This window comes from Erpetoichthys calabaricus, chromosome 16 (genome assembly GCF_900747795.2).
Source record: "Erpetoichthys calabaricus chromosome 16, fErpCal1.3, whole genome shotgun sequence".
NCBI classification, from domain to species: domain Eukaryota; kingdom Metazoa; phylum Chordata; class Cladistia; order Polypteriformes; family Polypteridae; genus Erpetoichthys; species Erpetoichthys calabaricus.
The window spans coordinates 60,044,204-60,064,870 of NC_041409.2; the positions used below are offsets into that span (position 1 = coordinate 60,044,204).

The window sequence follows — 20,667 nt, forward strand, 5'->3', positions numbered from 1 at the left end:
TTAGAAAACTTAGATGAAGAAGAGGTCAGACTGTTTTACCCAATGTGTGGTCATCCTACAACAGGGGAGCTGCCCTAACAATGGGATGACAAAAATGGCAGTAACCATAAATAACCAAAATGGCAATGAAAACTGTTCAAAAAATGAGCAGAATCAAAAGTAACCCCTATTTTAAAAAAAAAACTAATGTGAGAATCACATTCTAAGCTGAAGAACCCCCCCACCCCCAAACAAGTGCAAAATCACATAAAATGGTGACAAAAAATATACAGAAAATTAAAAAAAAATCCATTTATAATGAAGAGTCAGTTCCTATAAATCCAGAATTTGTAGTGCTAAAGTCAGGTCTGGATGCTCTGCAGCTACAAGGGAAAGTGCACCTTGATGATGCAACACCATGACTGGTTTCTCTTTTCTGTGCGCTAGGTGACTGAGAAGGTCGACGCATACTTGGACAATCTGAAACGTGCCATGGGCTGGTGGGAGGCACTGCTGGCTCTGTCTGTGGACATTGAGGGCTGGGCAGACTCCAGGTTGGCGCAGATTGCAGAACATCCCTATTTTGATTCTGAACAGGACATTACAGCCCTACAGGTAAAGCTGTCACTTTTAAGGGTACTCTAAAAAGAGGGGGAGGCTTTTTGGGAGTGTGCGGACCCTGGTCTTTACATAGTGCCTTTCATGGCGATTGTTGAAATAGCCATGTTGTAAATAGATGTGGGCCATGAGACTTTCCTCAGCTCAATAATGTGACTGATTATCCTCAACTGTCCCCTTAATGGCCCTGGAATACACAGAAGTGACCACTAGGTTTATAGGGCCATTACTGTCACATGGAATTCTTACTTGCATGTTCTAATCAACATGGAACACCTTGCCAATCTCCGGCACTTTTACCTCTGGTTATGAGACACGTTAGTGCCAAAGCTGTATGCATGGAAGGTCCGTGGTGTTTATATTATTCAGCTTTTAGTGTCTTCAACTTATCACGCTTTTAAACTTTATAGACAGAGATCTGATTCAGATGAAGAATTTGGATTTGGCTATAGTATGGGGGCAACTTGGCTCCTTCTGGGTCACAGAGTGAGTTATTGGTGTGGACTGAACTTGCATCCTCATGGGTTCAAAACCTGATTGCGGCTCAATGTTGCTCTTGTGAATCTTATACCGCCTACACTTTATCCTGGCCTAAATGGCAGAGGGTGGAAGTATATTCTGACATTCACAGAGCAGCAAAAAGGTGCACAATTTTGTTTTTACAGGGTGAACTAGTTTAAAGAGACCAGAGAAAGCAGCTGATGCCACAAGTGAGCTGCTAGTCAATGGCAGCGGGAGCAGAACTGAGATTTCAGCTCTCCTGCCCCACCTTCCTGCACTTTGGCTTTGCTGCCTGATGAATGTGCCATGGCCCAGTTTCCTACTGTGTGATGGCCCCTATGAATGAGCTCCTGACAACACTTGAATTTGTTCAAAGCCATGGAGGACAACACAAACAGCATGACCCCAGACCACAGCTTTGATTTACTGACGCTTGCTGCCACTCTTCCCTTCATACTCCACACATTAATCAGCAGGCCTTTAAATGAAGACTCATTCCATGAGAGCAAGGAATGAAAAACACATTTACCTGACCACAGCCGCCACACATTATATTAACAGCTTTGGGCCTGCAGGGAGAGCCACACCCAGTAATAGTTGGCACGGCTGTACTACAAACCATCAGTAGTAACCCCTGGGAGGCACTGGCCAGCACAGCTATACTGCACAATCCTGGAAACTCTCAGCCAGGCTGCCCGCCACTGCTTTACTTGAAAATATACTGTGTGGCAACCCCTTTGCTACAACAATCAGCACAGCTGTAGTGAACAAAGAGAGCAGCAGCATCTGTGAAGAAGAAATGGGCTAGGCTGGCCAGATGTACTGGTGAACATGAGAGGAATTGCCATCTGAGGACAACTCATATGGCAAGAAACAACAATGAATTTCAAGATATCTTAAATGCTTTTTAACATATCTAAATTATATTTTGAGATATCTTAAAATAACTTCCTTCTCATTTTAAGATATCCCAAATTCATTTTGAGATATCTGAAATGCATTTTCAGGTATCTTAAAATGACTTCCTGCACATTTCAAGATATCTCAAATACATTTGAAGATATCTTAAAATAACTTCCTGCACATTTCAAGATATCTCAAATACATTTCATGAGATCTCAAAATCGCTTCCTGTGCATTTCGAGATATCTTAAATGCATTTCGAGATATCTTAAAATAGGCAGGAAGTTCCATTGAAAGTATAAGAAATTTTACAGGAAGTGATTTTAAGATATCTGAAAATGTATTTGAGATATCTTGAAATGTGCAGAAAGCTATTTTACGATATCTGAAAATGTATTTCAGATATCTCAAAATGCCTGTAGATGTATTTTAAGATATCTTGAAATGTATTTGAGATACAGTAATCCCTCACTTATCGCGGGAGATAGGTTCCAAGGCCGACCGCGATAACTGAATTTCCGCGAAGTAGGGACACTATATTTATTTAATTATTTAACGTGTATTTGGATGTTTTTAAACCCTCCCTGTATTGTTTACAACCCACCATTTACTCTATTAAAAACAGGGACAACTGCTAAGCAATATGAAATCGGTAGATAAGTTTACACTTACTGTATAGCGAAGTACACGTAGCAGCTTGTAGGCGGTCATGACGTCGTCGACCTTGTTGCAAAGATTCCTAAAGCAGATTCCATCCATACTACTGCCTTATCACGTCCACTTGCAACTCGTTTTGCACCCTGGTTAAAGGACACTGCGGCCGTAGATCTTATATGCTTTTCCTCCTTTTTAAATAAAAAGAATCGATGTCCTGCAGCGGTGTAGCTGTTCCCTTCCTTCAACATATCCAAAACTTTTACCTTTTCTGCAATCATTTGCATCTTCTGTTGGTGCTTGGACATGGCCCCTGAAGCATTAGCACGTTAATGATGAATGAGTGAGATGAGACTTCCTGGTTAATGCAACACTCCGTCGCTGAGCCAATCAGCAGCACACAGGAACTTAACTGCGTGCTCTGATTGGGTAGCTTCCCAGCCATCCGCCAATAGCATCTCTTGTATGAAATCAACTGGGCAAACTAACTGAGGAAGCAAGTAAAAAGACCCATTGTCCGCAGAAACCCGCGAAGCAGCGAAAAATCCGCGTTATGTATTTAGATATGCTTACATATAAAATCCGCAAAGTCGTGATTCCGCGAAAAGTGAGCCGCGAAGTAGCGAGGGATTACTGTATCTCAAAATGCACATGAACATATTTCAAGATATCTCAAATTGCATTTAAGATATCTTGAAATGCATTTCAGATATCTGAAAATGTACAGTATATCACTTCAAGATATCTTGAAATCTGTTTGAGATATCATACAATTCTTTTTAGATATCTTAAAATAGATGTTATTTTTAGATATCTATAATTCAATTTGAGATATCTAAAATGCATTTCCAGATATCATAAAATTCATTTTGAGATATCTCTAAATGTTAATTTGGCTTGCCATACAACTCACCTACTGCAGATATACTGGAAAATGGGAACCCCTGACACGATGCTCAACACAGCCATACTGAATAACAGGAGCACCACGGTACAGTTTTACACGGTTAGAGCACGCGTGTTAGTGAACAGTTAGCATGGGTTCAGATGAGGGAGGTTGTGTTTCTGTAATGTGCTGGAATTCTGTGAGGAAGCAACTAAAGGATTTGATAATATTATTTATCTTGATTTTCAGAAGACAATTTGTAACGTCTCATATAAGAAGTTGGACATCAAACGAAGAGAAGTGGGAGTTCAGGGTGTGGTGTGTTAATGGGTGCAAAATTTTGCTAAAACACAGGAAGCAGAGGGTTATGGGGCAAGGAACTTTATTAGAGTTGGACAATGTTAGGTGTAGGGTTCTTCAGGAGTCATTACTATATATAAATGATCTTGACAGGAGTAAAAATAAGAAACTGATTAAGTTTGCAAATTAATCCAAATAACTGATGAGCTAAGTTGTTACAGGAGGACTTGGATAGATTTGTGTAGAATGAAATTTAATGTGAAGTATTTCAAATAGGAAGTTAGATTTGAATACACAATGGGAGGTCTACAAATGAGAAGGCCCTAGGAGTCACATTGGGCTCATCACTGTCTACATCCAGACAGTATACAGAAGCGATCAAGAAAGCTAATTGGGGGGTTAGTTTATAAAGTTCCCTGATCGGTGGAGTACAAGTCAAGAGAGGTAATGATTTTAGCTTCATAATGCACTAGTGAGGCCTCATCTGCAGTACGGTGTTCAGCTACGGTCTATGGGCTGCAAAAAAAACTTAGGAGTGTTAGAAAACCTCTAGAGGGGAGAAGCTGGCCTGATTCTGAGAAGGTTCACCTGTAAGGGGAGAAGAAGGAGTTGAAACTTTTCAGTTTACGCAAATGTAGATTAAAAGATGACAATAACCTTTTAAAGTGTTTAGAATTCTGAAAGGAATTAGTACAGTGAATCCTCTCTGTTACTTTAAAGTAAATTCTGCAACAAGAACATGGGGACACGGTTGGATACTTGTTAAGGGTAGATTACGAAGTAGTGAGGTGGGTACAGGGGTGGATCTACCATCAGGATGTTCTGGGTGCGAGCCCAGAGGCCTGTGATGGCAAGAGTGTGTTTTTGCCAATCCAGTTTGATGAAACAGTGGAGTATCCGTGCGCTGAAATGATCAAGTGTGCTTGCTGAAACAATTGAGTATCTGCAAGTCAAAACGTCAGAGAGGGCTAATCCCACCTCGAGGTGTGAAGCGATCAAGTCCCATGCTGAAATCACCGTGCTGCATTAAATAACCTGGAATCCACTCACTGCATTGTTAAAATTATGATTTGCTTTCTGTTAGGGAGTCAGTGGGAGTCTTAATTCGGCCTTGGATGGAGTGTAGAACTTTAAGGACTTTCAGATCTTGACTTGATGTTACTTTAGACAATCTTGGTTGAAGAGGATAGATGAGCTTGTTGGACTGAATGGCCTGTTCTCGTCACAATTGTTTAGGGTCTTCTGGTAACAGCTCAACCAGACTGGCCAGCATCACTATAATATGGAAACAGGGGAAGCAATACTTCTGCCAAATTGGCTGCACAACTGAACTAGAAAATGGTAGCAGTACCAACAGCCACTAGAGACAGACTGGCCAGTCCTGCCATCCTAATAGAGGCAATGCACCTACTTTACATCTCAGCAGGGCCAGCAGTACTGAGAAAATGGGAACCACATGTGGGAGCTCATATGGGTTTGGGTGAAGTGAGGGTTGTGTACTTGTATGTGTTTGAGTTGGATTATGGGCATGTTCTTATGTGTTTGTGTACCTCTATTTACATCTTCTTGTGTGTAAAGTGAAATTATGTTTAATTAAATTCTCCTTTGTTTACATGTGCATTGTTGTCATTGTGTGCTCTATTGCCTGATGTGTGTGCCATTGTATATTTCTGTGATTTTGGGGTTGTGTGTGATTCTATGGTTTTCTCCTTTGTGCCACTGTGTTTGTTCTTTTGTGTTCCAGTGGGTGAACTCATGTAATTGCTCTTGTATTTCTGTGTGTCTTCTGTCTGTTACCCTCCCGAATATGTGTAGCCATTGCTTTTTCATGAGTGTGTTTTTGCGTTTACGCTTAAATACTCTGTGTGGGTGTGTATCGATGCCCGTCTCTTTGAGCTCCCTTTCATGTGTGGAGCGCATGTCCACTGATAATTAGAACTGCATGATGCTCCCTCAGGCTGGGGAGGGCAGCCCTCAAGCTCTGATCCTGTGGTTTGTATTGGATTTTGTACATTGTGTGAGAATAACACTCAGAAATAATTAAGAGCTATAAACGGAGCTCATTATTGATGGAAACAACATACAGTAAATCCACAGAGAGTGTTTAAAAGCCATAATTTTCTTCTTTCTTTGAATAATAACATCGTTAAGAAAGGAAGCAGAAATTCTGAACTTTTACTCGGGCTCTAAAAGCAAAAAAAATAATACTGACATGTTTTCTACATGAATCCCAAAGTTACAGCTGCATTTTACCAGGATAGAGAAAAGAAGTGCCACGTTGGCTCTTTTCTTTTTTTATCGGTGAAAGTTACTTGGGCATTGGAAAAGTGTGCTGCTGCTGCTCCCTCATTCATCCATACGTAGGTGAATGCTGCTGTTTAATAGTCTAACTTAGTGGCCGTAGGCATGTGTGGAGTTGAAGTGCGGTGGTCCCGAGTCTGATGGAGCAAGGGCTCCAGATTGGAGTGTTGAGTAAAAAAGACAAGGAGTCCCTGACTGTGCTTCTGGTTACTTTGGGGAATTTTGTAAATGGAAGTGTTTTGGGTGGGCATGGCTTTCACATATCAAAGTGTGGCGGGGCGGAGGGTCTCTGTATTGAAGAGCTTGGTAGGATGAAGGTCCTTCAAATAAAAAGTAAAATTGTCTTATATCCAAGAAATATGAACATTGGGTTAAGGTAATCCATGAGATAGATTAGAGCTGGCTGGCTGTCCATTATGTGGGATAGGCAACTTTATTCCTGCTTGGATAAGAGGGGATTCTGTTTGGACAGGATACTCATTAGACAAGGTGAGGTTGTCTCTGATAGCACTGGATATGGCCATTTGAGAGTTCCCAGTATGGCAAGTGTTTTTCACATGATAGGCTGTAGCTAGGCGGGTATCTATCATATGGTTGTGTGGTCAGTTGAGTGTCTCATCTGAGAGGGCTTTGTGAGACTGGTGACTATCATATATCTGGGCACAGTCTGGCTGTCTCATTTGACATCAGTGATTTGGCCTATCTTGAAAGAGAGCATGTGTGTTTCTTGCAGAACTAGGTGCAGCTGGGTGGGTTTTTCCAATAAGACGCGTCATAGAGGAGTACGTGTCTATCATAAGACTGGATTGCTTTCATATGACAGTACATTAGGTAGATGTCTCGTGTGAAGGATGCAATACAGTAGGAGACTTTCATAGGATGGCACAGTCTGGTTGTTGACTATAAGGGTGTAGTTGGCCAGAGCTCTTGTATGACAAGGCACCCATCAGAATGGTGGCTAATAAGAAATGAGTGTCTCTTGTTATAGTCAGGCAGGTATTTATATGATGAGGCATGATCATATATGAGAGTGTTGCTGAGTGTTTCTTCGTAAAGAAGTATATGGACTGGCTAGATAAAGTCACACTGCAAACTAATGAAATCTAAGCATCTGAAAAGTATGTTTATCATGACATTAAATCTTGTTTTCCTTATTGTAAGAATTATTGACTTAACAAAAAATTTGTACTTGTGATTTTTAACCCTTTTTCCATTTTTATGGGAAAATGTATTTTGTGAGATATTCTACCATTGGGGTGTCTAGGAAGGTCAAAAATTAAAAAACAAACATTTTTTCACTATTATTACACAGTGGCTGCCAAATACTTCAATGCTACTTGTTTCACTTCTGTGTTTTGCGGACTGAATACCAGTCTCTCCCTTTGCACTAATAGTAGGAAGCTCGGTTCCAATGGCTGCAAATATACCTGTGCTTTACAAAAACAGCTGCATATATATGTACGTACTAGTAATAGAATTTCAGAGCTGAAAGGGATAAGCTTAACTTTAAGAGATCTCATTAAGTGAATATTGCTTACTCCACTGACAGATATATTTGCTAAATAAAAGCAAAACAACTCCCATTTAAAGTTTTTTTTTGTTTAGTTTTTATATATGCATTTTTTGCAGTGCATGGTACCTTGTATAGCACCACCTGTTTGGTGGGCGGTTCTCATATATGTCATGTTGTGATTGGCTGTAGGCTCTTAAGTATGGAAAAGTTCGATTAGGTGAAAGAGCCTTATATCGAAGATCTGGAAGGCCTTACTCAAGTGTTGTGAAGTTTGTTCAGATAGGACTACTTACTTTGAGTAAGTATGGCTGAGATGATGGCACAACTGTGGAATTACTATTTACACTAAAGTATATCAGCCCTCTCACAAATTTGTACTGTAATAAACAGGTTTGGCAAATGAATGAATAATGCATATCAGGATCATTAGCATCTTTGTTGTGTCATTATGCTGGAGAGACACCAGCATGGCAGGTAACTATTTCTCTCAATGGAATGATTGCCTCTTGTCATGTTGAGTTTACTGGCCTTAGCTGGATGCTTTCCCTTTAGATGAAATTGCAGCTTCTTTCTTATTTTCTGATGGCCCCTTCGCCATGAATGAATTTTGCGTTGTCCCTATTCAGGATGAAATACAGACTCAGGAGAAGAACATAGAACACTTTCATCAAAAGAGTACAGACATCCAAAAACTACTCCAAAGTGCAGAGCCTTCCTTGGAGCTCCAGGTATGACAAACATCAATGGGCATTGGCTGGGCAAATGTAAGTGCATGGTTATCGATATTTGATATACAGTATGTATGTGTTTAACAGGGGTCCTTGATTAACTACCCTATGTGAGCATGTTACAAATCATGCGCTTCTCTCCATCTGGATGCTTCAGAGTTTTGAGGCTTAGGAAATCACTTCATGATGCCTACCCTTTTCCTTTTACCATTATTCTGATGTGAATCTTTAGATCTTTAAGACCCTTAAGTCTCATGTTCCATTCACTCCTGCTTTTGTCTGTGCAGCTACTTTTGTCTCTCCTCCTCTACCTTTCTAGCAGTTTGGTCCTCCTATAGTAACTTCGTTAGAACACACACACACCTCATATAGTATGTTATTCATACAGTTGTGGACCCTCATTGCCCTACCTTGCTGAACCCTATAGCTTTAACTCATATCTTAAGTCCTCAGTGTTGAGCATCCCTTTTATTTCTTCTTTTCTCTGGATCCACTTTTGCAAACATTTATCAGATGTAGGCTTCCTGAGGTATCCTCCTCAATTCTATGAAGCCCTTCTATTTATTTTCTTGCACTGCTTCCTTATCCACATTCCTTTTATTATACTTACTCTCACAGATCCAGCATATCCTGGGTTTTAATTCCATGTCTGGTCATTGTATGTGGTTAATTTTTTTGTTCTTCCCTTATAAACGTTGTTTCTCCTTCTACATCCCCAAAGACAAGAAGATTTAGTAACAGCCAATTCCAAATTTGTTTCCTGTATGCGTGAGTGGGCCATGCTATAAACTGGCATCCTGCTGAAGATCTTGTAAGCCCTGCCTTGATCCAGCTGGGACAGGTTTTGGCCCCCCATGATGTGGGATTGGATGACGTGGGTTTAAAAATGTTACATCCTATATAACTTTGGAAAGGTCCCATTGAAGACCCTCATTAGCAGCTTCTCTTGTCCTTGAACTTTGACTTTTAGTTATATATTTTTCAACTCTTGACTTTCCCGCTTTTGAATTCTGTTAGTTAGACTTTCTTTCATATGGTGGCTTTAATTTGGGACAATCATAAGGTGCTTTACAAAACAAGGTTTATTTGTGTATTTTTCTGGCTGGCTTATTACTATGCAGGGCCACTGGGGGCTGAAGTCAATCCTGGCAAATTTGCAAACCAACCTCCGATTGGGCGCTAGCCTATCTATTATAGGGTACACATGCCCACCCCAACATACCATGCCAGGATGCAGGGTACAGACATCCAGAACAGGCAAGAATGGCTGATAAGTATGATTCTAGGAAGCAGAGGAGGAGGCAAACCCTGCATAAATAGAAAGGCTCTTCCCTGTTGTGCAGACCTGCCACTATGGCAGCTGGGAAAATGTTGCCAGAAATTTAAACAACTCTGAATTTCAAAGGTGACACCTCACAGAATTAATCTGGATAGCAGCAGGGAGAGATCATTTAGGCTGTACCTGGGTATCTAACAGCATGTGAGGCTATCTCCACTGCTCCTCAGGTGATTGAAACTCAGTTGAGGAAGAAGATGGCCGAGGTAATGGAATTGTTCAAGGACAGCAAAGAGGTGTTTGAGCAAACTACAGCACTGAGGGACACGCTTGAAGACAAAGCCTGTCAGCTGAAATCCAGCCTGTGTGACTTGGAAGCAGCTCTATTTGACCTCCCAGTGTTGGACCATCTTGGAGTATTTGAAGCCTTAAAGGTAATCAAGGTGACCAGAGGGTGCGGGGATTGTCTAAAGTGGCACAGACTGCTGCTGAATGAGAAAAGGTATAATGTATCATGGGACGGTGGGTCAGTTTTGATCAGCACTCTGAGAACTTGGTGTGTGGCATTAAGGTAACAGAAAGGCATGCTATTGTCTTGACAACAAGGTTATGAACTCCACAAATCTGTGCAAGACTTAGAATGGATGGAGTTGTCAATTTTTTTCCAGTCTTTTGATCTCACTTCTTTAACAGGGAGTAGACGAGACCCTCTTGCAACAGGACTCTCAGTATCAGTGCCTTCTGGAAGAGCTTCACTCAGTCGTCTGCATTGCCGGCGTTAACTTAAGCCAGCTAAGCCAGGAAGTACTGAATCAGAGGAACCACATTGAGGTTCTCCAGAATATTGTGCTTCAAAAGAGACGTCTTGCTGAGCAAAGTTTCCTTGAGGTGATAAATGGTGAGCTACCTGTCCAATTCCTCCTTCTTGTCCTTCTCTTCTCCTTCCTCTTCTCTCACAATTTTCTCACACTACTTGCTAAGTATTTGCTTTCTTCCCACAGATGAAATGAAAAGATATGAAGATTGGATGCAGGATTTGCAGCTCTCTGTGAATGAGTGCTTTGAAATTCCTGAAGGAAGAGCAGACGTTGAGGCCCATCTCCATAAGTTACAGGTAGACCTTTCTGCTACTGTTTTTGGTCAAGTTTTTCTTCTTTGTTTGAATTCTTTTACTGCTTTAGCAGTATGTGATAAGAGGGGTCCAATGCAGCAAACAGTAGGCTTCCACAAAAAACTGCATCGAGTGGCCTTGTGGGTATTGTTGTTGCCTCATGGTCCATGAATCCCAACCAATGCATAAAGTAGGATGGTACTCACCGATACTCTGTACCAACATGTCCCCATTCTATCATCAGGAGCACAGATAGTTAATGTATTTTGGCAAAGAGTCACCTTATCAACAAGCGTTTGGACCTTTAAAGTAGACCTCTACTCCCTAACTCCACTCTGCGAAATATGTATATCAGCACACTTTTGGACCTCTAAATGAGATCTTCACTCCACCCCAGTCTCCAAAGATGTCAACATTATACTGTATATGCAAGAAGAGGATGATGATGATGCTGAAACAACAGGCAGTTCTTTTTTTACACTTCAGCCACTGATCTCAGCTCAGTTGCTAGTGTGTTGAGTGTGGAGTTTGAAGGGTATTCTGATGTTTATGTGGCTTACCTCTAATAGTTCTACGATAAAGGAATGGTTTGGTGGGTGGAAAAATAAGTTAAATGGTCCTGTGTGATTGTAAACTGTGATATACTGACCTCCTGTCCATGGCACCTTATACATATTGCTAATGGAGCTGACCCTGAATTTCTAGACCCAGGTGCAAGCAATAGACTGATGGATGGATGGATGGATAACCTTTTTTACAGATGTGTAATGTGAATATATGACATGGTTCGCTCTCAGTTTAACTGCTTCTAACATATGGAGTATTTCCACTCTGCATGGTATGTTTTGAATTGTTAACATGGTGCTCCTACTTGAACTTTAACAGTCTGCACATTGCAGGGTATGTTAATCCAAAGAACAGAAGCCACCCAGTTACACAACAGCCAATAAGATTGTTTTATCTATACTGGGGCACAGAGAATCAAACTCATCCCAGTTAGAATTAACCAGTGTGGTCACTTCAATGACTAGGTCATTCTGAAGAGAAGAAGTCTCCCATTTGCCGATGAGCCTATCTGGCTGTCTTAAGGCCATGTCACACTAGACAACCTTTCCATTGATTTTCAGTTGTAGCCTTCATTTACATAATATTACTGAATCAGAGAGCGTTGGTGTTGCAATCCAATGAAGTCAGCCACGTGATGTGAAATGCTCAAAGACTCACTCAAATTAGTCTACAACCTCCTCCGACAAAATCAAAGAAGTTTGATTTCATCTTAAGTCATTGGGACAGGCTTTGTGAGCATGAGAGCTGACATCCAATGAATGCTCACCTGGCAGTACAATGCATAGAATGCTACAATGAGGAACAAGGAAAACTGGCTATTTAGATCTCATGAACAGTTCCTGTGTCTACTGTTTCCTGTTTTATGTACTACAACAAAATGTAAAAAGAAGAAAAAAAGGCTGAGATTGTGGCTAAACTTGCCATTCCTGTTTCCCCTATGTACAGTGGTGGTCCTGTAGGGCTGCACATTGCTGGCTGTCACAAAAAGGAGCTAGAACGACTGAACTGGAAGTTTGGCACTTAGTAAATGTGATATAGTCTGTGAGTGTTAGTTCTTAAAATTGACTTGGTCCAGCAATGAGTTTATCAACTGTGTTCGGCATATCTGACATACCCAATGACAAGAAGCTTCCTAACGTGACATTGGCTTTTAGATAGAAGAAATCTCATCAGCTATTGCAGCCACTTTGGTAGAGTGGAAATGCCACCCAGATTCATTTGAATCAGTTTGGCAGATTCTTTGAATATCTGTCAGTTAAAACTACCTTAAATCAACCCATTTTGGAACTTTGTTGTGCTGGGCATTTTAATGTCATGGGTTCACAAGTGTAGGTTTATAAGGTCAAAATTGTCATGTTTACAGAGTATAGGGAAATTGTAACTTGCATGCGTTAATCCACATGCAACACATCACCACTCTCCGGCACCATAATTAGTGCTTCACATTGTATGTCATTTTGAAAAAGTTAATTCTGTGTACGTCTAAATGATAAGTATTCTTTTGCTTCTTATTCAAAAGGGGTTCCTTGCTTCTGAAGAAGCTACCACGAAAATGCATCTCTTCGAAACACATTTTAACAAGGTTCGAGAATATCTGCCAGAGTCATATGTGTACCACATCAGTCGCTGGATGGAGGACCAGAACACAGAACTGAACACTTTTAAGTCTCACTGCCAACTTAAGCAAGCCAGCCTAGAGGAGAGTCTGACGACGGTGGAAAAGTAAGACCTCTATGTCTGCATGTGTGTGTAATATGGGCTTCAGATGCATGTGTGTGTGTGTGGATATGAGTGTCAGAGAGGGGGTACAGGTGAATAGATGTATGTATGCACAGATATGATATGATATGTGTGTGCACAGAGTAAGTCTGATGAGGATGGGGGTGTAGGTGTGTGTGCGTACATTTGTGCACAGATAGATGAGTAAACTCTATATGTACATAAGTTTGAGGTTTAAGGGATTATGAAATGTCTATGCACATGAATGTACACGGGGAGCTATAGATGTACGTATGTGTGCAATGGGGGACATCAGGTATATGCATATGTTTGTGCACTGGCTGTCCTGTATGTCTAATGCTTAAATCTAAGTGCAGAAACATCATCTAATTGAAATCTAATGAAACTGAAGTCCATAATTCCGACAATGTCATTTGTTACATGTTAATTCAGGGGTGGCATTTTCAACCTGCCCATTCCAAGGCATTTGTCACAAGCACTAATAATATTTGTTGCATTTTTCACCTCAGTAGGTGGCATATACTGAACTACAAACAGTAGAACCTAATAAAGGAGTTTAAATAGAAAGAAAAGACTAATAGAGGAAACACTAATCCCATTGGAGCCCATCTTGTTCTGTCTTAGCAGACAGTAAAGATTTTGTTTTCCATAAATTACCATGAGAAAGATATAAACCAGAGCCATGCTAGGATTGATATCCAGGAATCAAGCCTGCCTTTCATCAGACCAAGAGACTAAACAAGAATTGAAGTCAAGAAAATAATTTAGAAATGCGACAAAGAAACAATCAGTAGAAATAACAGTTTTTATTAAATCTTGGAAACAATGTAATACTCGCTTTGACTGTTATATAGTCACGTCGATGTTGTCAAATGCTGCACAACCCCTGGGAATTCTGGGACACATCATTATGACATCCATCAACAATATTGCCAGAAAATGACGGTGCTCACAAGAAAAAAATAACTTCACTGTAGCATAATGTTAAAAGTAATAAACATTCTCAGGACAATGTGAATTGCAAAACAAATGTCAAAATCAAAGTCCTTGGGTGCCAAAACCCCCAGACATGATTTGTGGATTGTCCCAATCACTTCTGGGAGGCGTGAATAAAAATATATAATAAAGCCAATCATGACACATGGATTGTCACACAGAGGGAAGCTCTTGGTCTGAAGGTGGGGGCCTCATACTCTGGTCCTGGGATGCCCGCAAGCCCTTTCAATAGCTCTTAGTGGAACTTGTTATTTATTTACACAATTTATTCCTGCTCTCGTTTTACTACATTAATGGGGGCAGATCTCCAGAATGTTTAACGGATTCAAATGAGATCAGTGCTCTCTTTATCCCTCTTTATGTCTGATATTTTTTCTATTTAAATTTTCATTTAATAAGTTATATTGTTAATTTGTCTGTTGCTTCAATTATATATCATTTGCTATAGGACTCTCAACCTAACTGTTAATATTTGCAATGTGCCATCTGTTGGAAAGAAGAATGCAACATTTTTTTATTACTACATACTTTACAAAGTACATTCCAATAGATAACTCATCTCAAATGCTAACACTGAATAGGCCCAACAAAGTGTAACTGCCAGATGACAGAAATTGGTTTATACACACAGCATATAGATATAAAAATTTGTTTCTGCTTACATTTTCCATTGTTAAGTTATAGTTTCATTTTGTCTTTTCCCATGGTTATGCAGCATTTGGTACAGCAGAGTCCAGAATGAAAAATGCAGTGCATTACACAATACACTCCAGCAGACGATGCGCCACAAACGTTAACGCTGAAAATGCCCCAATAGAGTAACTGACGGACAGACGGAGATCTCCTAATCTGCAGTTTCCTTCCAAGGAGACCTTCATCTCCTGAAAACTCTAGTGTTCATTCCCTGTTCATGTTCACTCGCTTCTTACGAGTGTTGTAAATCTTGTTATTTTTTTGTCTATCTAGATTTTTGCTTATTTATGTGCACAACTACCGTATATACTCGTGTTTAAGTTCTCCCACAGAGAAGTCGGGGCTTAATTTTACCGTATAATTTCCGGTACTTTAGAATGTCGGTCACATAAGTCGAATGTGGAAAACTCACACTATTGGTCCAAGAGATTACAATATGCTAATGCCCACCTGAGAGAGTAACCACGGAGCACACGGCCTTTTTTTTCTGTGTATTGTGCTACGTGACCACACGGTAATATCCGAAATATTCTGAAGCAACGATTGCACTCTTTTGTGTTTTGTGTATCTCACACCCTCATACACCTTTATCATAAGAGCATCCCTTATCTACGATGGAGTGTTCTATCAAAAGAAAATATGAAGCTGGTTTTAAATTAAAAGTCGTTGAAGTGGCGAAAGAAATTGGTAACCGCGCTGCTCCAACATAATTCGATCTGTCTGATAAACTGGTGTGAGATATAAAGAAGCAAGAAGATGTCAAATAAATAAATAAATAAATGTTGTATTTTTGAATGGGCATATAAGTTGGGGTCTGATTTTATGACTGATTTTTCGGGTTTCAAGACCTGACTTATGCGAGTATATGTGGTATTTTGCTTTTCTGTTAGTTATTTTTATTGCTGTAACAGTGAAATCATCACATAGTGTTGCAATGCTCAATGTCATCGTGCATCGAGTATTTAAGGAGGTGATGAGTTACAAGTGTATTCCCTCATGAATATCACATTATTAAAATTCTCTTTTTAATATTTATTTGGTTTGATTATTTTCTCCTTTCTCTCTCTTCAAAGGCTTGTTGAGTGTAGCAGTCTTCTGGGTAGATGGCTTGATTCAGTGGAGAAGACGATGCCTCCGGTGGTGGAGCTCCCTGCCTTTCACTTAGAAATTGAAAATAAAAGGTAACTATCAATTGGACAGACATCATATGGTTCAAATGTTGCCCAACACCTGGCTCTCATTCATTCTCTCATGTGCTTCACAGGAAGACTTTTGATGACCTGACAGGCCAAGTTGACTCTTTGAAGATGCAGGGTCTCACCACTGAGCTGGCTGTGCAGGAGTCCTTAGAGCTGATCAGACGATTTCACTCCTTATGGGAAAGAGCAAGCAAGGAACTGGAAGGACTTGTACCTGCTTCATCTACATGTGAGCAAGCAGATATGAGCAACCAGGTAGGGAAATTGCCAACAACCATTGAGAGACCTCTAACAGGGCACTTCAGCACTACACCACACACCTGCACTCATCACAACCACAAGCACTTCTTCCTGTCTGCTTAAACCTTTTGTCTTCCATAAAGGAGACCCCAGCAAGCAGAACAGAAGAGGCAATGAAAGAAGAACCCTGTGAAGATATTAGTCAGCAGCAAACCCATGAGAAGCTGAGTGAAAATGATGGACTGAGACGAAGCAAAGAAGAACCAGGCAGGTAAGAGGAACAGAGAGACTCAAAAATAACGTCACAATATAAAATACTTGTGCTGTTTCTCCCACAGTTCCTATGGTGAACAAAGTTTTTCACTCTGATTAAATCAGACCTCCATACAAACATACAGAAAATTTAAACTACCACTAAATCATAGGCAGATAACAGAAAAAACGAGCTGCTCAGTTTGTAGGAACTGCGTTACTAATGTGAAAGTTCATAGAATCCATTGCTATCAGTAAATTGGGATTGTTCATACTGTTAGACCACATTGTTTTGATTTTTTGGACAATCAGGTTGCCCTTATTTTTTACAGGTAATCAGATTGCACATATTCTTTGCAAATCAGACTGCATGGAACTGCAGTTTCACACTCTTTTATGGTCCGCTTTACTCTCATTTCCTCTTCCCTTTCTAGTCACTCTGATAAAGCTGGCCTTCCCTGCCATCCAGAAGTCAAAGAACAGGTCATCACAAAACTAACGCAGATCTCACAGCGGAAAGCTGAGCTCCCCCAGGAGTTTCAGTGGCCAGAGGCTGCAGACAAGCAGGCTGCTCTGGACAAGTGTCAGACATTATCGGAGGAAGCCAAGAACCTGTCAGGGTCAATGGATACACTAAAGCAACAGCTAGAAGACGAATCTGCCTCTGACAAAGATTCTGCTAAAAATGTGGACATTTTGTATGAGGATCTCCTTAGACATTTACAGGTTAGTATTTGTTGGACAGCTTCAGTTTGGTTTCCTCAAAGGTTTACACTGTATGGGGTTTGAGTAAAAATCAAAAAGTGGTTTTGTTTTTGAGTAGAGACTTAACACTGCCTACATTTTCAGGGACCAGGATTCACATCTTAGTTCATTGGTCATCTGTGCGGAGTTTGCATGTTTTCCCTGTGCTGGTGTGTGTTTTTTACCTCTGTGTACTCCTGTATTCTTCCCACGTCCCAATACCATGCAACTTATATTATTTGGTGACTTTAAATGGGCCCAGTGTGAGCAAATGTGCCATGGAGTGATGGGTTCTTTCTGGCCATCTGTAGCTCTATCACCAAATTGGGTGATGGATAAGTGGCTTCATTATTTGCTTTACTAAATAAACCTAACGGTCAAAAAAAATAAAATCTCAAATATTAGGAGTAAGCAGATGTTATTTTTGATTGCCCCTGTTATGTGAATATTCAAGGGTTTACTGAGTTTGAATCTTCTTGCAGACAACAGCTGAGGATCTGGAGGGCAGTCTTAGTCAACACCAAGGTTTCTTTGAGCTGCTGACTGAGTCTAAAGCCACTCAGCTGTCCCTCCACGAAGAGATTCAATCACTGCAAGTCACCCCGAGCAGCAAGAGAGCAGCGGAGGAGGCCCTGGAGAGGCTCAAGGTAAAGCAGCAAAGGAAAGAATTAATAGGACAAGTTTTACTAACGAGAGTGCTGCGTACCTGACAGTGACCAGGGAGCACATTAGAGGGTACAGATGGATAGTTAACTCTGGCACACGCTCAGGTTATTTTCTAGTTTTAACATTCATAAATGTCCTGTTCTATTCTGTTATATGTGGGTGTCCTTAAAAAAACAAATGATGCATCATAAGTCTTTATCTGCATACATTATTCTATAATTTTGAATATTTGTGATAGAAACAGTAAAGGAATTGGCAATCAATCAGCTTAGTTACTTTGTAATAGTGAAAAAAACTGCTTTTACTCCTACTCGTCTTAATGAGAAGTGCTTAGCACTGTTACTTGTTAAAAAAAATCTATCTATCTATCTATCTATCTATCTATCTATCTATCTATCTATCTATCTATCTATCTATCTATCTGTCTGTCTGTCTGTCTGTCTGTCTGTCTGTCTGTCTGTCTGTCTGTCTGTCTGTCTGTCTGTCTGTCTGTGTGTTGCTATATGCATATTTTGTGTATTTTATCATTTCTAACCAGAGGATTCTATTTCTGTGGTTTATTTCTTATTTTGAATTGATTTGACAAAAGTTTGTTTTTTGCTCACATCTTGCTTTTTTTTTTCCGCGATGGCCGCATTATGCATTATCCCTCAGTACACGTCTCTTTAGTGATTGTTAATTTCATTTTCAAACAGGCCATCATGCTCATTTGTGCTTATCATTACAACGTCATTTTGCCCTGACTTTTGATACTTGTCTTGCCACTTGGTTTTCATTTCCAGTTTTAAATCTCACACAGTTTTGACCCGTTGCTTTGTTTTTGTTGAGGTTTCTGTCTTTTTTTATCATTCTCTCAATAATCCACATACACATATTATGTTTCAGCACTGGGAACTAGGTTCAAATCTTGGCTGCTCCTTTATGTTATGATTCGGTTTCCTTTTAATTTTTTTCTGGGTTATTATACACCTTTGTTGGAATTTCTTTTTTGTTTTTGGGGTTTTGACATGTGCTGACTCTGACACAACTCTTTAAAAATTAAAATGAAAAAAGGTGTTTCAGATGATTGGTATTTAATACCAGGCAGGAGTAAAAAAAACAAGTGTCAAAATGAGAAGCCCAAAAATTAAAAAAAAAAAAAAAATTTAAGTAGTAAAATAAAGTTGTAAGCCTGGTCTATAGTCCTTTCCCTGACTTAACTGTGCACCAGGAATGACATTTTATTATAAATGTAAAGATATTGATGTGGTGATGTGCATTGTCACTTCATAGTGGCAGTGAGATGACATTGTGCGCCACACCCAACAACAGACGTCGTAACTATAAGCAACAGGGCAGCATCCACATTAAGAATATCTGTAATGGTGTTGACAATAATAAAACAAACTAACATAATGGTGGTATGAACTGTGTTTCATTTTGCTAAGATTCTATTATTTCTTATGGATTCATTTAGTGTTGATTTCATATATCTGGTGCTTGTGTAGCCTCTTTAGTGTTATATTTACCCCCAGAAAAATGAGTTAAAAAGTTTGAATTTTTATTTGCAAGGAAAAATATTATTACACATATATATTATTGCATATTACAGTAATATGTAAATACCAAAACAACAAAAATACAATAGGAAAGATATGTGTGGTGTCCACTGCTGTACTGATGCAGATATAGTATTGTCCTTCGTGTGACATGATTTGAAACAGCCATTAACAGACAGTCCAATGACGCAGGCGGATCAGTAGAAGTGTGTTTCTTTCTGCACTTTTCTTATCATATCTTTTTTGTTGTTTGTACATGAGAGGGTAGAATGTCAGTATCTGACCCGCATGATGAACATACCCCTTGTGTTTTTGAAGACCACCATAGCACAAGGGTAGTGACTTTTATATTTCCCCTACCATGAACACTGATAGTTGCCACATTATGAACAGTGCTTAGAGGCTAATGTCTTTCTTGAATTTCTACTTGATTGCAGTCAATTCACCTTTTACTAGTTCACCTTCTCACACCACATTAAACCTACAGGCGACCAAATTCACCAAGCATATTGCAACGATTCAGGCTCAAAAATGGGGCTTTAAAAAGATTTTAAATATTAAATGTTCAGTAAATGTCCAAGATGGAGGATAGGGAAAAATTAACCTCTTGTTCAAAGAACAAACAAAACAAAAGTTTTTTTTTTAATTATAAAGAATGAAAGTCTAATTTAAAAAGAGCACAAAAATGGCAAGGCAGTAAAATGGACTACAAAATAAGAAGACAAAGCTGAAAGCAACAAAATCCTTTGATCACAAAATCAAAAAACAGCACCTTAGTCAAATGCAAGGGTCAAGAGCCAGGAAATCCAATAATCAAAAACAAGAAAATATAATCAAGGACTGCAACATATAATGCTGAAAAACTACAGTTAGTAAAGCATCTGAGTCAACAGGTGGCCCTGCCTCCTTGGGCTCCACAAAGAGACTACATATAGTATTAAGAGCAAAGAAAGCAATATACAGTGGAACCTCAGTTCACAACCATAACTCGTTCCAAAACTCTGGCCGTAACCCGATTTGGTCGTGAACCGAAGTAATTTCCCCCATAGGATTGTATGTAAATACAATTAATCCGTTCCAGACCATACGAACTGTATGTAAATATATTTTTTTAAAGATTTTTAAGCACAAATATAGTTAATTATACCATAGAATGTACAGCATAGTAGTAAACTAAATGTAAAAACATTGAATAACACTGAGGAACCCTTGAACAACAGAGAAAACTAACACTACAAGAGTTCGCGCTATAGCGCTACGAA

The 20,667-nt window shown here is 39.7% G+C and overlaps 1 protein-coding gene across 2 annotated transcripts in view; it reads left to right on the top strand.

Annotated features, from left to right (window-relative positions):
* The window catches only part of syne2b (spectrin repeat containing, nuclear envelope 2b), a 524,337-nt gene that overhangs the window by 137,082 nt on the left and 366,588 nt on the right, over positions 1–20,667 (top strand). For both annotated transcript variants that reach the window (XM_051919949.1, XM_051919950.1), the window contains exons 34-44: positions 427–594; positions 8,282–8,383; positions 9,890–10,093; positions 10,353–10,557; positions 10,661–10,773; positions 12,857–13,059; positions 15,840–15,947; positions 16,031–16,220; positions 16,349–16,476; positions 16,892–17,183; positions 17,684–17,848. In XM_051919949.1, coding sequence (XP_051775909.1) covers positions 427–594; positions 8,282–8,383; positions 9,890–10,093; positions 10,353–10,557; positions 10,661–10,773; positions 12,857–13,059; positions 15,840–15,947; positions 16,031–16,220; positions 16,349–16,476; positions 16,892–17,183; positions 17,684–17,848 — 1,878 coding nt within the window. The remainder of the gene's footprint in view (positions 1–426; positions 595–8,281; positions 8,384–9,889; positions 10,094–10,352; positions 10,558–10,660; positions 10,774–12,856; positions 13,060–15,839; positions 15,948–16,030; positions 16,221–16,348; positions 16,477–16,891; positions 17,184–17,683; positions 17,849–20,667) is intronic.